The sequence below is a fragment of the Theobroma cacao genome, chromosome 10 (assembly GCF_000208745.1).
Source record: "Theobroma cacao cultivar B97-61/B2 chromosome 10, Criollo_cocoa_genome_V2, whole genome shotgun sequence".
Lineage (NCBI taxonomy): Eukaryota > Viridiplantae > Streptophyta > Magnoliopsida > Malvales > Malvaceae > Theobroma > Theobroma cacao.
This window is the reverse complement of record NC_030859.1, coordinates 18359905-18372391: the sequence shown is the minus strand read 5'-3', so window position 1 is coordinate 18372391 and position 12487 is coordinate 18359905. Positions and strand designations below refer to the sequence as shown.

The 12487-nt window shown below is 39.2% G+C and overlaps 1 protein-coding gene across 1 annotated transcript; it reads left to right on the top strand.

The window, feature by feature from the left end:
• LOC108663644 lies at nt 4879–12061 on the top strand. Its single transcript, XM_018128877.1, is given in 7 exon segments — nt 4879–5746; nt 5828–6239; nt 6372–8390; nt 8603–8937; nt 8940–9871; nt 9873–11115; nt 11118–12061. Coding segments are annotated over 7 exon segments (6753 nt in total).

The following is a 12487-nucleotide window of genomic DNA, read 5'->3' as shown; positions in this document are numbered from 1 at the left end:
AAGGCAAAAGAGGTGCCCGATTTGTCGATCGGAAGGGAAGAGGGTTTCAAGAGAGGGTGTGAGGAAACCGACGAGAGATTCGGGGGAAGAGAAGACGGGACGCCTACGCCGGCGAAGGAGGAAAGGCTTTTTCTAGTGAGAAGGGAGAGGGTGCAGCTAGAGAGAGAAAATGAAATCTGAAAATGAGAAGAAAGGCCGAAAATGAGATTTATATACCCGAGTTTAGGGTCTAAACGGCGTCGTTTCAGTGGAGTGAAGAATTCAAAAGGTTGACGCCTAAACGACGTCGTTTGAGGGAGTCCCCAGAGCCCCAAAACGGTGCGTTTAGGAGAGGGCCAGACGGACCAAGGAAACAGGCTTGGGAGACCCCCATGCAGCCCAGACAACTTGGGCCATCATTCTAGCCCAAGCAAGGTGAGGCCTTACCCGTTTCTTGTGGATTTGGGCTTATCTAGTTTATTTAATTGTTTGCTTAGCTTTAATAAAAATATATAAATAATGACAAAAAAATATTAATATTATAAATATATTTAGAGGCTTGCAAAAAATAAAATAATAATAATAATTCATGATGCGAATGTATATATATATATATTATATATTTTTTTTAAAAAATAATAATAATAAATGAAAAATAAATAAATAATAATAAATAATAACAATAAATAATATAATTGGAACAAATATTTGAGTATTACCACCTAAAAGGGGCAAAGAGTGGCCTCTTTCAAGTGGATGTTTTTTGAGTGCGAAGTTCGAGACGGATTTTCACCGAAGCGTCGGGATAAATCTGAACTCTAGATTTCAAAACCCATTAAGTCAAATAGTCATTGTTAAAAAACAATATATGTAAGGAAATTTTGTTACATACGAATTAATTTAAATAAATATTACTAAATAAAGTTACTCCAATCATTTAAAAATTAATCAATTATTTATTAGATAAGCTTTGTAATCAAGTAAAAAAATTGACCAACAACAAATATGGATTTAAATAGAAAACCAAAAAATAAAGTATATATAAATAAAATAATAATAAATAGTAAATAATCCAAAATTTTTTAAACGCTTAAATCAATAAACACGATCATATAGGCATCATCATCTTATACTGTCATAGCACGCCATATTTGTTTTGCAAATGGTGCGGGAATCCCGATGATGGGATTTCCCCGAAGAGCTCGTAGAGACGAGTTCTTCCGGGGATATCTCTAGGTGAGGAGAATTTCGAGACTTGACCAAAGCGTTGGGATGGTCTTCGAAAAATTTTTCAATAAAAGATTACCGACTCCATTATTTAAAATAAACAAGTCATGACATCATTTTACGCTTGCATCATGTGCATACGTAAAACCAAATAAAAAACCAGTCTGTCAATTTAATAAAAATTTAATTAATAAAGTAGGGATTAAATTAAGAAAAGGCTATATTAAGATAACTTAAGATTAAATGGTACCGTTCGTGGAACGGGAGCCACGGAGATGCTAAACTTTCTCCGCACGTAACCGCACTCCCGAACCCATCTCTAAAAATGTGGACCAGTTCTCGTTCTTTCGACGAATCTAAAATTAATTTAGGACTTCGTCGATTAGGATTGGGTTAATAGGTGACCAATCATACCTAGATAAAAAAGATTGGTGGCGACTCCCTAACTGATTTTAATTTTCGCCCGCGTCTGGCGGACGGGTTCCTGGACCCGCACGTTACGACATACAGTAATTTAATTAACATACATGATTTTCGAATATTTCGCTAGTGATTCTTTTAGGATTAATTTCTTTGTTATTTGTGAATCTATTGGTAATAAAGACACTTCAATTTCAAACTTTTCAATTGTGAGTTGTGGGTTTTCAGTTGCTAAAGCGAGAGTAGTATTTCTAGTTGTATCGTTTTCTACTTCCCAACGATCAAGCAAGGTTTCTTTGATAGTGTTGCAGTCAAAAACCTTGAATTTCAACAATCCATGATCAATAGCTTTTGCTGTTAGTTCTACCCTGAATGTTCTCTCTATGTTCATCAAAGTTTTGACAAGAGCTGGAAGAATCATTTTGTCAATTTCCTTGATGGCAGCAAGCTCTGCCAAGGTTGCTCCAATCAACTTTTCTGCCTGCTAACCAAAGACCAATAGTTGAATTTCAACAGTTGTATCTTGTATTGTTAACTCCAAAATCATCCTGTTAGAAATAGAAAAAAATATTATTATTGCTATGTTGTAGAATAATAATTTGTTTGGAAATTTGATAATGAAATTTAGGTTTTTTACATTAGTACCAGTACTTTTTCATCATGCTGCACCAAAATCTGTTAGATAAATATTTCAATCATTTTGTACATTCGTTGCATGCATTGTAGTATCATCCATTTGGTGCTTATATATTAACATCGTTACTGTGACTTCAAACTTTTTATTCTGTAGGAGGATGTAAATGTTATTGTTAATCTTGATAGTATAACAAATTGATTTAATTTAATGTTATAGTTGGTAATTCATGTTTTTGTAGTTAAGAGTTGTATTTTTTTCATAAATGATTACATGTAATCTTTGTTGCTAAAAAAATAGTAATATACACAGTTAGATTTTTACCATTGTTTTCCTTGGTTTCATTGCCAGTAGGTCTCCAATTGTTGCTTTTTAGATTGGAGTTGGTTGAGTAATTTGTAGGGGATTTCTCTCTTCCATTTTTTACAGTTGGGTTTCAATTGGTTTATGTTAGAACTTGTAATTTTTTTTTGTTAGTGATAAGTAGGATGCTTTCAAGGTCATTTTAAATTAGATAATGTAATTGTTTAGTTTGTACGACATTACCTGGCCTTTAGTTCTTCTACTTGAGGAATAATAGGATCAATATGAATTTTGGTTGTAGAACAGGAAGATGCGTACTATGATCCTACAAAATGTAATTAGTTAAATAACCATAGTTTTTTATGGTAAATAGTTGTTGTTACTGTTAAAAACATTTATAATGATCAACTTATGCATATAAATCTTGATCATCAATCTAACAATAGCAAGAACAATATTTAGCATATTTCGAAGTATTTGGTCTTCATTTATTTCCAATGCCAACTCTCCATATAATACATCTTTGATTGTATTGCTACTGTAAAAAGTTTTTAACAAAAGAAATATGGTATGTTAAGTAGTGTATTTATATTAAAATGTCTATCTCTACATGTAGAAATATTGATGTAAAAATGAATTATATATTCATCATAGTAATTACCTAAGATTTTGTAAATACATGTCTCTTTTAAGAACATGAGTGCTTTTGTGATTTAGTTGGATTTTGTTTACAAAAGTTATTGTTGTCAGCATTCCAATGAGATCTANATTTGTGGGATGTGCACAGTTTCTTTCCATCTGGATAGTAAGTCATTTTGAATGCAAGGTCGATAAGTTTAGAAAGCCATTTCATCTGCAAAGTGCCCCTATTAGAGAATTTTGTGAGAGTGAATGGCCAGAAAATAGGACCAAGGAGCAATGGATCTCTAGACTTCGAGAACTCATGAGTGTGGAAGTAACTTGGAGAGCTCCGTGGATGCCGCATCACCCGGCCTTGTACAAATGCGAAAATGAACCTTGGGTACCATTAATGAGGCCATGGGGAGCCATCAGTTACACCCCAATCATGGTGAGAAGACAGTTTGGGTCAGAGCAGTTTGTGTCGATGACACACCGACTTAATATTTTGGAGTTTGCTTATGGAGAGTCGGGTTTTCTAAAAAGGATTGAGGAGATTGCGTAAGCTTGGAAGAAAACCAGCCGAGTTGATCAAAGGAGGTACACCGATGAAGTGACTACCGGATATCAGATATGGCATGACCAACGAGTTAAGGATGTCGTATATCCGAAAGAAGATGCACTACGTGGCCCAGTTGATCCAGAGCCACGAGACGTTTTGCTCGAAAGTGAGTTGGCTCGAAAGAAGTCCGAAGTTGAAAATGCCAGTTGGAAGCAACGGGATGAAGACCTCCAAAAAGAGTGTGAGAAAATGAAAAGAGAAGTAAGTGAACAAAGAAAGAAAGTCCGAAAAATGGAAGGGAAGTATGAGAGCCTGAATGATAAGTTTTCTGCCACAACCAGTGAACTTCAAAGGGAAATACAGGTGAGAGAAAATCGAGGCAATGAACTTCAAACGCACAATGATGGGCTAAGAAGACAAGTGCGCTTCCAACAAGAGTCCATCCAATTACTAAGACAGAAGTATGAAGAGATCGAATGGGTCATGACGACTTATCAACAGGAATATGAACGCCTCAAGCAACAGAGCACCAGAATCCAAGAATGGGGTGAATCTTACAGACAAGCTTATACAGAGAAACACGACCAGATGGATTACTTGGTTTGGCAAATGAGGGAGGTGGCTTACAAGGCGAGAAACATGGCTTGGAAGACGGACATATTAAGAAGCCAAATCTTTCCAGTTGGAAAATTAGAGCAACAGTTGATCAAGTATTTAGATGAGGTGTATAGCCATTATAATAAGATTGGCGAATATTTCTAGATGGCTCCTGAGTTGTAATCAAAGACAAATATCTTATGCAATGGATGACTTTGTTGTTGGGTGTCATGTGATGAATACTTTTAGTATATAATCATTCATACATGCATAAATCATCATTTCATGACAATAAGTATTTTCATCTAAAAATAAAGATAATGGGTTCACTCATGCATCGAATACGCATCTAATTCATGTTTATGATCAATAATAAGGTTCCAAAATAGCTCGACCACCTAAGCCAAGTCACCAACGTGTTCATAATACGCGTCAGCGAGCAAGGATCATGGAAGAAGAACAAAGAGAACGAATGGACAGAATGGAAAGAGCTCAGGAAGAAATGAGAGAACAGTTAGCAAAGATGATGGAATTGATGATGAGTTTCAGTAAAGGAAAAAGAGCGATCGAAGAGCCAGCTCCGTCAGAAAACCCACCAGCACAAGACAGTGGAAACCAAAGGGATGATCCATCCTATCCCCCAGGGTTCACTCCACCACATGCCCAAACCGCTCAAAGGGTCCACCCTCAAGTGATGCCATCCGTTTATTACAATGCACCACTCCCGCTAGGCCATCAACCGACTCATGGGCAATTTGGGCCATATTCTGGGATAAATCCTGCTGAACCAATACATGTCTCAGATTTAGACGATCCAAAAGAGCAAGAAAAACTAAGAAAGGACTCGTCACAAACAGGAGAAAATGAAAAAGACCAGAAAAAGTATGATCTGTTGGAAGAACGTCTTCGTGCTATCGAAGGAGTTGATAGGTTTGGTACCATGGACGCAACCGAGCTATGCTTAGTGCCGGATGTATTGATTCCTGCCAAGTTCAAGGTTTTGAAATTTAAAAAATATGACGGAACAAAATGTCCCATGGCACATATTACGATGTATTATCGAAAGATGGCTGCACAGTCTCACGATGATAAGTTACTGATCCGTTTTTTCCAAGACAGCTTGACTGGGTCAGCTGCTCGGTGGTACGTACAGCTAGATCGAAATCGTATTAAGACTTGAAAAGACTTAGCAAGAGCCTTCATAGCCCAATACAAGCATGTGGCTGAATTAGCTCCTGATCGGTTGTCATTGCAGACTATAGAAAAGAAGCAAAGCGAGAACTTCAAGGAATATGCCCAAAGGTGGAGAGATACAGCAGCGCAAGTACAACCACCTCTCACTGATAAAGAGATGACTGTGTTGTTCATAAACACACTCCGAGCTCCATTCTATGAGCGCTTGATCGGTAATGCCACGAGAAACTTTGCAGATTTGGTCTTATCGGGAGAAATAATAGAATGAGCTATCAAAAGTGGAAAAATTGAAGGGCATGAAATTACCAGCTCAAAGAAAGGGAATACGCCCAGGAAAAAAGAAGGGGACGTGCAAGCAGTCGCTCACGACAACCAACAAGCCCATAACTTTAACCCATATTACCCGTACCCCCCATACCAACCCTTCTATCCGAACATAGGCAACATCACACAAAACCCATATGTGTACCAACCTGCCCCGCAACCAACCTTTCAGACCAATGTTCTTCCACAAACTCCACCACCAAGACCGGTAGCTTCAACCAATAATCCTGGACATGGTCAAAGAGGACCTAAAACTACCCTAGAAAGACCAAAGTTTGATCCTATTTCAGTCCCTTACGCTACATTGCTGCCACAACTCATAAAAAATCGACTCCTTGCTCGAACCCCTTTAGAACCACTCCGACCACCTTTCCCGAAATGGTATGACCCGAATGCGCATTGTGATTACCATTTTGGAATTTAAGGGCACTCCACCGAGAATTGTACTGCTTTAAAACATAAAGTTCAAGCGTTCATCAAGGCAGGACTTTTAAATTTTACCAAAAAAGACAGTTCAAGTGTTGATGGGAATCCTTTACCTAATCATGGAAGACCGACTGTGAATGCCATACATGAAAGGATGATTCGAAGAGTGAAAAAGAGTATTGATGAGATTCAAACGCCAATGGATAAAGTGTTTGAGGCATTGTCCAAGATAAATGCCATCACTCTAGAACCCATTGACACAAAGGAATTGGGGCATGATCTCGCTTATTCTTGTAAATTTCATATGGGGGCAATTGAGCATTCCATTCAAAATTGCGATAGCTTTCATCGTAAGTTGCAAGAATTGATGGATTCATCGGTAATTGAGTTTTATGAAGAAGTCGAAGAGAATTTGGTCGGAACCATAAATGGAGACACCCCAGCTGAAGTGGCATCAAGTTCATTCGGGGCGAACAAACCTAAACCTCTCACCATCTTCTATGAAGAAAACAGGAGCCCGATGAATGATACAACCCCTACTATGTTTAGAAGTGGTATTACCATCGAAGTCCCCAACCCGTTCCCTTACAAGAGCGATAAGGCTGTCCCATGGAATTATGAGTGTAATATTTTGGGCACAGCTTCATCCGCCCCCCAAGCATCTTTTGAAGATCTAACTGGAGTAGGGGGTATAATGCGAAGTGGGCGATGTTATTCCCCTAAGATAGTAGAAAAAGTGGAAAAAGGGAAACTTGCACAGGGAGAGGGAGGCCTGAAGAAAGCAGATACCTTTTCCAAGGACCAAGTTGTCGAATCTGTAGTTGCTCCGAACGATGAGGTCAAAAATCCTGTTATCGAGAAAGAAACGGGTGAATTTTTCAAGTTTATCAAACACAGTGAATACAGCGTGGTAGAACAATTAACCAAGATGCCTGCTCGCATCTCGCTGTTGTCCTTACTATTGAATTCGAAAGCACACAGGAACGCACTGCTCAAAGTCTTGAACCAAGCTTATGTGGCACAAGATATATTAGTGGAAAAGCTAAACCACATTGTGGGAAACATTACAGTGGGGAACTTCATTGCCTTTAATGATGAAGAAATCCCATCGGGTGGTCGAGGAAGTAACAAAGCTCTGCACATTACCATCAAATGCAAGGACCATGTCGTACCTAGGGTCTTGGTTGACAATGGTTCAGCATTAACTGTCATGCCTCGCTCTACTTTAATCAAGTTGCCAATAGATGCGTCTTATATGAGAACCAGTCGCATGGTTGTGAGGGCCTTCGACGGGACCACAAGGGAGGTGGTAGGGGACATTGAACTACCGATAAAAATTAGCCCTTGCATTTTTGAGGTCCAATTTCAAGTCATGGACATTGCCCCGTCATACAATTGCTTGTTAGGGCGTCCATGGATTCATATGGCGGGAGCCATACCATCTTCCCTTCATCAAAAAGTTAAATTCATAGCTGAGGGCCAACTGATAAGTGTATCTGCGGAGGAAGACATACTGGCTATTCAACCATCATCTGCTCCCTATGTAGAGGCGACAGAAGAAGTCCCAGAATGCTTCTTTAGATCTTTTGAATTTGTTAATGCTACTTATGTGGGGGAAAGAGAAGTGATATCGACTCCTCGTTTGTCAGTAGCAACTAAAATGGGGGTTAAGCAGACAGTGGGTAAAGGATGTCGTGCCGGTTTGGGGTTAGGAAAGAATTTACAAGGAATTAACCATCCTCTGACTCCAATAAAGAATGAAGAAAGATTTGGTTTGGGATACAAGCCTACCAAAGAAGAAAGAAGGAAACTGACAGCTCGAAAGAAGATTAAAAGGATGGCTCAACTTGAGGGAAAGGAAGAAGAATTTGAGGAACGGACAATCCCACACTTATATGAGACTTTCCACTCTGCAGGTTTTATTCATCTCGAAGCACCAACAAAGGTCAATCAGGTTCTACGGATATTTGATGAGCTATCAATCTATATGATCAGAGATGAAGAACCTAATGAGAAGATCCCTATGGTGTATCCAGTACTGCTAGGAGAGGAGCTAAGCAATTGGACAGCCACGAAACTGCCCATCATCTTTAAGTCTTCCGAAATGTAATGAATAATTTTATCTAAATGCCTATGCCCAAGGGTGTTAAGAGTAATTTCTTGTTTAAGTAGGGCTTTCTGTTACCTTCATCATTTAAATAAATGATAATGCATGATGTGTTTCATAATTCATCTATCTTTTTGCATATTTCCTTTCATCTATTCTTTTAGCCAATAAATACTTGCCCATACACGCGTCCAACTTTACTTGTTTGCAGGTCTTTAAATAATGAACACGAAGACAATCTAGACAACGATTTGAATATCGATTTTGAGATGATTCCGAACATTGATGAATTGAAAAATGAAAGGGAGGTGGATGACTATAGCTTACCCCCTTATTTGTCGAGAATGTTGGAACAGGAAAAAAAAGAGATTTTACCTCATCAGGAACTCACAGAAATGATTAACCTCGGAAATGGGGAAGAGAAGAAAGAGGTTAAGATTGGCACCTCGCTGTCATCTGACGAACGGCAAAAGCTAGAAGAATTACTCCGTGAATATGTGGACGTGTTTGCTTGGTCATATCAGGACATGTCAGGTCTAAATACTGACATGTTCACAAGTTACCTTTGGAACCAGATTGCAAGCCTATTAAACAGAAGTTGAGAAGGATGAAGCCAGAAATGTTGCTGAAGATTAAAGAGGAAGTAAAAAAGCAATTCGATGTTGGATTTTTAGAGGTGGCTAAGTACCCTGAATGGGTGGCTAATATAGTTCCAGTTCCTAAGAAGGATGGAAAAGTTCGAATGTGCGTCGATTATAGGGATTTGAACAGAGCGAGTCCGAAGGATAGCTTCCCTTTGCCACATATTGATACTCTTGTGGACAACACAGCAAAACATGCTTTGTTCTCATTCATGGATGGCTTTTCTGGTTACAATCAGATTAAGATGGCACCCGAAGATATGGAAAAAACAACGTTCGTGACCATGTGGGGAACGTTTTGTTACAAAGTAATGCCATTTGGATTGAAGAATGCAGGCGCCACTTACCAAAGGGCAATGGTAGCTTTGTTCCACGATATGATGCATAAAAAGATAGAGGTATATGTGGATGACATGATTGCAAAAGCTCATACAGAAAGGGATCATAATGTCAATCTCAAGAAACTGTTCGAGAGATTGCGAAAATTTCAGCTCAAGTTGAATCCTGCAAAATGCACTTTCGGTGTAACCTCTGGGAAATTGTTGGGGTTCATAGTAAGTGAAAAAGGAATTGAAGTAGACCCGGATAAAATACGAGCTATTCAAGAGCTACCACCTCTCAACACGCAAAAAGAAGTGAGAGGATTTTTAGGGAGGTTGAATTACATTGCTTGATTTATATCCCAGCTCACCTATAAATGCGATCCAATCTTCAAGCTGCTTCGAAAACGAGACTCAGGAGAGTGGAATGAAGAATGTCAAATAGCCTTTGATAAAATCAAAGAATATCTCACAAATCCACCGGTGTTGGTGCCACCGACGGTCGAAAAACCTCTTATTTTTGTATTTGACTGTGAACAAGAATTCTATGGGATGCGTATTGGGACAACATGACGAAACTGGGAAGAAAGAACAGGGCATATATTAATTGAGCAAGAAATTCATAGAGTATGAGTCCAAATATTCTGCGCTCGAAAAGATGTGTTGTGCGCTAGCATGGACCGCCAAGAGACTCCGACAGTATATGTTGTATCACACAACATGGTTGGTGGCGAAATTAGATCCCATCAAGTATATTTTTGAAAAACCCTGCCTGTCCGGAAGAATAGCTCGATGGCAAGTGCTATTGTCTAAGTATGACATTGTGTATGTGTCCCAAAAATCAATCAAAGGGAGCGCCATCGCTGATTTCCTTGCAGATCGAGCTAATAAGGATTATGAATCTGTAAGTTTCAATTTTCCAGATGAAGATTTGAAGGCCGTCTTGCACATAGAAAATAATGGTCCCAATGAACTTAATCTATGGAAGATGTATTTTGATGGAGCATCCAATGCTTTGGGGCACGAAATTGGGGCAGTATTGATTTCTCCAAATGGAAAGTACTATCCAACCACGGCGAGATTGAATTTCAATTGTACTAACAATATGGCGCAGTATGAGGCGTTGGTAATGGGATTACAAGTAGCAATTGAGATGAAGGCTGACGCAATAGATGTTTACGGAGATTCGGCTTTAGTGATATGTCAAATGAGAGGCGAATGGGAAACTAGAGATTCTAAACTAGTTCCATATAAAAAGTTGGTTACAGAATTAAGCAAACAGTTCAAAGAAATCAGCTTCAACCATTTGCCTCGAGAAGAGAATCAGATTGCTGATGCTTTGGCCACCCTCGCAGCGATGTTCAAAATAAAAGAGGCGGCTGATGTACGCCCTTTTGATTTAAAAGTCCGTGAAGTCTCCGCACACTACTTCAATGTTGAAGAAGAAGTTGATGGTAAGCCGTGGTATCATGATATCATGCAATACATCAAGCACCAGGCATATCCTGAGAATGTCACGGACAATGACAAGCGAACTCTTAGGAGATTAGCAATGGGTTTCTTCCTTAGTGGAGAAGTGCTCTACAAAAGGAGTCGAGATCAAGTACTCTTGAGATGTGTGGATGTTGCTGAAGCCAACAAAATAATGAAAGAAATCCACGAAGGAACTTGTGGAGCTCATGCTAATGGACATATGTTGGCTAGACAAATTATGAGAGCTGATTACTATTGGTTGACATTGGAATCAGACTGCATAAACTTTGCTCGAAATGCCACAAGTGTCAAGTATACGCTGATAGAATCCATGCTCCACCAGCCCCATTGCACGTTTTCACGACACCTTGGCCATTTTCAATGTGGGGAATGGATGTGATTGGACTTATTACGCCAAAAGCCTCTAATGGACATCGATTCATGTTGGTGGCCATTGATTATTTCACGAAATGGGTAGAAGCAGCTTTCTATGCTAATGTGACACAAAAGGTGGTGTGCAAGTTCATCCAAAAGGAGATCATATGTCGGTATGGGCTGCCGGAAAGGATCATTACTGATAATGCAAGCAATTTGAATTGTGCGATGGTGAAAGAGGTTTGCACTAAATTCAAGATCAAACATCATAATTCAACAACTTACCGTCCGAAGATGAATGGAGCGGTAGAGGCAGCCAACAAAAATATCAAAAAGATTATCGAAAAGACGACTGAAGTTTATAAAGACTGGCATGAGAAACTTCCTTTTGCCTTGCATGCATATCGAACTTCTGTGCGTACCTCCACCGGGGCAACTCCGTACTCATTAGTATACAATACAGAAGCAGTTCTACCTGTTGAAGTAGAAATTCCATCATTGAGGGTGTTGATACAAACAGAATTGGAAGATGCTGAATGGGTCCGCTCTCGCTACGAGCAATTGAATCTGATTGAGGAGAAACGGCTTGCGGCTCTTTGTCATGGCCAGATGTACCAACGAAGGATGATGCGAGCATACGAGAAAAAAGTTCATCCCAAGCAATTCCGAGAAAGAGAGTTGGTTCTTAAGAGAATACTCCCTAATCAAACTGATTTTCGGGGAAAGTGGATGCCGAATTGGGAAGGGCCATACGTGATAAAGAAGGCTTTTTCAGGAGGAGCTTTGATTTTGGCTGACATGGATGGGGGAGATATGCTTAATCCGATAAATGCGGATGCGGTGAAGAAGTATTATGCTTAAAAAAAAAACTGAAAGAGTTCGTGTTGAAATCCCGAAAAGGGCAGCTCGTACCTAAAAGAGGAGGCTCATGCTGAAAACCCGAAAAGGGCGACTTGAGGCCGAAAAGCAGGAAGTTAGAATGAAATTTGAGGATGTCAGTCTAAAGAGAACACAAAATGGAGGTAGAAATACACAATGAATGGAGCTCCACAATTTCACAAAATAGGGGAAGTTAAGGAGTCTGCAACCTACTGATTTGCTCAAAGCATCAATCAAGGACAATTCTTGAAGTCGAATATCAAATTGTTTTCTCTTAGTGATCTGAGTGTTCATTACTTAAAGATCTAATGTTTGCCCTGTAAATTCTGTTTACCTTGAACTATTTGATTCCTCATATATGAAATTCTTCTTCGCCTCTTTATTTTAACCCTTTCGTTATTTACCATC